The sequence below is a fragment of the Dromiciops gliroides genome, chromosome 2 (genome assembly GCF_019393635.1).
Source record: "Dromiciops gliroides isolate mDroGli1 chromosome 2, mDroGli1.pri, whole genome shotgun sequence".
Taxonomy (NCBI): domain Eukaryota; kingdom Metazoa; phylum Chordata; class Mammalia; order Microbiotheria; family Microbiotheriidae; genus Dromiciops; species Dromiciops gliroides.
In genome coordinates this window covers 505,686,578-505,690,227 of record NC_057862.1, presented here as the reverse complement: position 1 = coordinate 505,690,227, position 3,650 = coordinate 505,686,578, and the positions used below count along the sequence as shown (strand labels likewise).

At 32.5% G+C, this 3,650-nt stretch overlaps 1 protein-coding gene across 1 annotated transcript; it reads right to left on the bottom strand.

The window, feature by feature from the left end:
• Positions 1-1,682: 1,682 nt before the first annotated feature.
• Positions 1,683-2,027, bottom strand: LOC122744012 (60S ribosomal protein L30-like). The gene has a single exon (XM_043989305.1). It carries the CDS (start codon positions 2,025-2,027, stop codon positions 1,683-1,685), a length of 345 nt encoding a protein of 114 aa, XP_043845240.1.
• Positions 2,028-3,650: the final 1,623 nt, after the last annotated feature.

The following is a 3,650-nucleotide window of genomic DNA, read 5'->3' as shown; positions in this document are numbered from 1 at the left end:
GGCCTCAGACACTTAACACTTACTAGCTGTGTGACCCCAGTCAAGTCACTTAACCCCAATTGCCTCACTTAAAAAAAAAAAAAAGTATACTAATTCTGGAAATACTGAACAGTTTTCTTGGCAGGTGGGCTTCATGAGAGGGAGAAAAGTCTATTCTCTTGTGACTACAGATTTTTCCCTATATGAAGATGGACCCATCCTGGGAAATTATAAGTCTGAAGTAACATGTTCTTGTCTTCTTGGATGTATTTAGTTCTATTTAGGTTAGAGATGAAAAAAAGTTATTTTGAATGTTGATGGGCTTAGATATAATTTTGTTGAGCTATGTGTTTTTGCCAAGTGAAATAAAGTCTGCTTTATATTTAATATACTAGTAAACTAAATACCTCCCTTGGAATTAAGGTCTTTTTACTTTTTTTTTTCTCCTCCTTTAGACTATGAACTCCTTGGTAGTAGGTACTGTTTTTGGTTTTGTTTTCTCTTTTGCCTACCACATAGTAAGTACTAACCAGTTGTTTATTGTTTGACTTAATTTTTCTTTTTTGAAGATTTATTCATATGTTAAATTCTGATGCTTTCAGAAATACATTAAGCATTCATGTGAACCAAAAAGGGTTGTTGTTGTTGTTGTTCGGTTAGATATTCCCTCAAATTTCAGCCACATCTGTGTAAATCTACAACATTAGTTCTGAATTGTCTACAATGTTTAAGTTATCTCTTATTGCTAGACATTCAGTATAATAAGTACAATATGTCTTAAACTAGAAGCTTTGGAATTATTTAGCAAATGTGGAAATGGAGCTAAAAGTGATGATTATTGTGCATACTACTAATAATTAATATTTTGTAACATAGACTTATTAATATTATAATAATTTAATTTATAATATTTTAATTTATAATATTTTTTCATTAAAAGATCAGCCTAGCTAAGTTTAAAGAAGCTCATCATGAGGCTCCAGGATAATGTGTTTTTCAATCACAACAACTCTCAAAGGCAAGGTCCCAATTCATAGAAATGTTGTGTTTAGAATGGTGGTGGAAGAATCCACACCTCAAAAATAATAGATCATTTTTTATTTTACACTTCAAGACATAGAATGAACTTCCTTCGACAACACATTCCTACCCCATGAAGTAAGCAAAGCAGGACTTATCATCCCATTTTATGAATTAATAATTGAGTTGAGACTTTCCCAGGGATTTGAGACTTTTCCCAGATCCTGCACTCAACATCCAGTGCTTTTCCTTTTTCTTTCTTTCTTTCTTTCTTTCTTTCTTTCTTTCTTTCTTTCTTTCTTTCTTTCTTTCTTTCTTTCTTTCTTTCTTTCTTTCTTTCTTTCTTTCTTTCTTTCTTTCTTTCTTTCTTCCTTCCTTCCTTCCTTCCTTCCTTCCTTCCTTCCTTCCTTCCTTCCTTCCTTCCTTCCTTCCTTCCTTCCTTCCTTCCTTTCTTTCTTTCTTTCTTTCTTTCTTTCTTTCTTTCTTTCTTTCTTTTTATTTCTTCCTTCCTTCCTTCCTTCCTTCCTTCCTTCCTTCCTTCCTTCCTTCCTTCCTTCCTTCCTTCCTTCCTTCCTTCCCTTCTTCTTCTTCTTCTTCTTCTTCTTCTTCTTCTTCTTCTTCTTCTTCTTCTTCTTCTTCTTCACAACTTTTGGCTAGTTTATTAAAGAATACTTTTGTATAGTTTACTTTTTACTGGTCTGTTCTGGCATGCTTCTAATGATATCAGAATCACCTGGATCAATGATGGCCAGTGTACAAACTCTGTAGTACTTCCCACATGCTGTACCCAATTCAATGTTGTTGCCACTGTAGTGATATATGTCAGTTTTGGCCAACATAGTGTAATATTCAATCTTTGATTTCCTCAAGGCTGGGCACTTGTTGGCCAAGATGACCAATATGGCTTTGCCTTGTCTGATCATTTTCAGGATCTGTTTGTATTCTAGCTCGTATTTGCTGCTTTTCATCACTAGCTGCAGCCTCGAGTTGATGGACTCCAGTGACTTTTTCATCTTTGTGGCCACCATCTTCCTGCCTGCAGTGTGGGAGGACCCTCAGCCAGAGATCTGCCGCCAAGATGGCCGAGAAGTGAGAAAAGCCAGTGCTCTTTCAATTATATCACAAATGCCATGAAAAAGTGTATAAATTTCCTTGAGTCAGATTTTTTTCCTTCTTTTTTAACCTGTTTCAGTACAATTAATCAGAATGCATTTATTAAATGGGTCTTTTAAGTCAGGTACTCTGCTTGGTGTTGAGAATACAAATATACAAATGAGACAGTCCTAGCCCTCAAAGATCTCATCTTCTTAACAGGAAGAATTCTTCCCTTAAAATAAATATATACTATCTTCTCTCATTCATCAACATTATTTTCCCAAGGTATTATGTCTTATATACTACCCTTTAATCCACATCTTATCAAATGACTTATCTTGTGTGGACTTAAATTTGTAGTAACATTTAAAAAGTTTGAACTGAACAAATTAAAAGAAAAAATCTTACTAGGATAATGGTATCTTTTCCCTTTTATAAATATTTTATTTGTTCTTATTTTCTTACTTTAATATCTTTGATATTCATAAGCACCTTTATTCCTTCTTCCTATCATAACTCAATGGGTATTAATCATCTTATATATTGCACTTTCTATTGCCCCTTTGTATTTTATACTATATTTTATATTACATTATATGTTAATATACTAATTTTGTATTATATACTATGTAGTATTGTATAGTATTCTACAAAAATAGCTACAGATCTAGCTTGGTACTGTATTGTGTTTTAATTTACAACACCACTAGATGGCAGCATGTTGCCTTACTTAAGTTTCAGTTTCCCATTGATGTAATGAAAAACTGTTTACCCCAAATATAGTTTCCATGGTTGCTGTATTAAGAGAGTTTGCATTCTTAATTTTAGGTGGCGAAATAATTTCTCGTGAATGTTTAGGAATGTGCAAATCTATTCTTTTTTTCACATGTAGTCACCTTTGGCAATGCATAGATGTCAATGAAGTTACTTGGCTAATGCATAATCAATATAAAACAATCATAGGAATTTAGATTTTCACGATGGCCTTGCCAGTAATTCCAGTAGTCTTATATTGAAGGTGGCTTAACTTGTCAAAAATACATAGTTCTGGGTTTAAATCATGACTACTACCAAAGAGTTGTGTTACCTCAGGCAAGTCACTTCACTGACTTAGAATTTTTGATGATATTGGATGGGTTGAATCCTTCTTTGGCACTTTCTGGATCTAACATATGGAGTTATTATATAGGTTTTTATTGAATACATTTTTCTTTAAGCCAACAAACTATACTATATATAAGGTATTAGAATGGCATTTTAAAAATCTTAAGTTAAATTAACAATTTAAGCAAACTATTTGCTTTAATCATTAAAACTCCTTTTCATAAGTCAGATAATTTAAATAGTCTAGAAGTGAGCTTACTTTTTATTTTAGATAATCCTTTTCATGATATCTATCTTCTAAAGTAGGTTTTTATATCACTATATAGTTTCTAAAATGTTTATACATGCATTATCTCTTTGAATCTATACAAAAAAATTATGAAGAGGACACATCAGGTATTCATTCCATTTTATTGATGAGGATTCTGAAGATCAGGGCAGTTATGTAACCT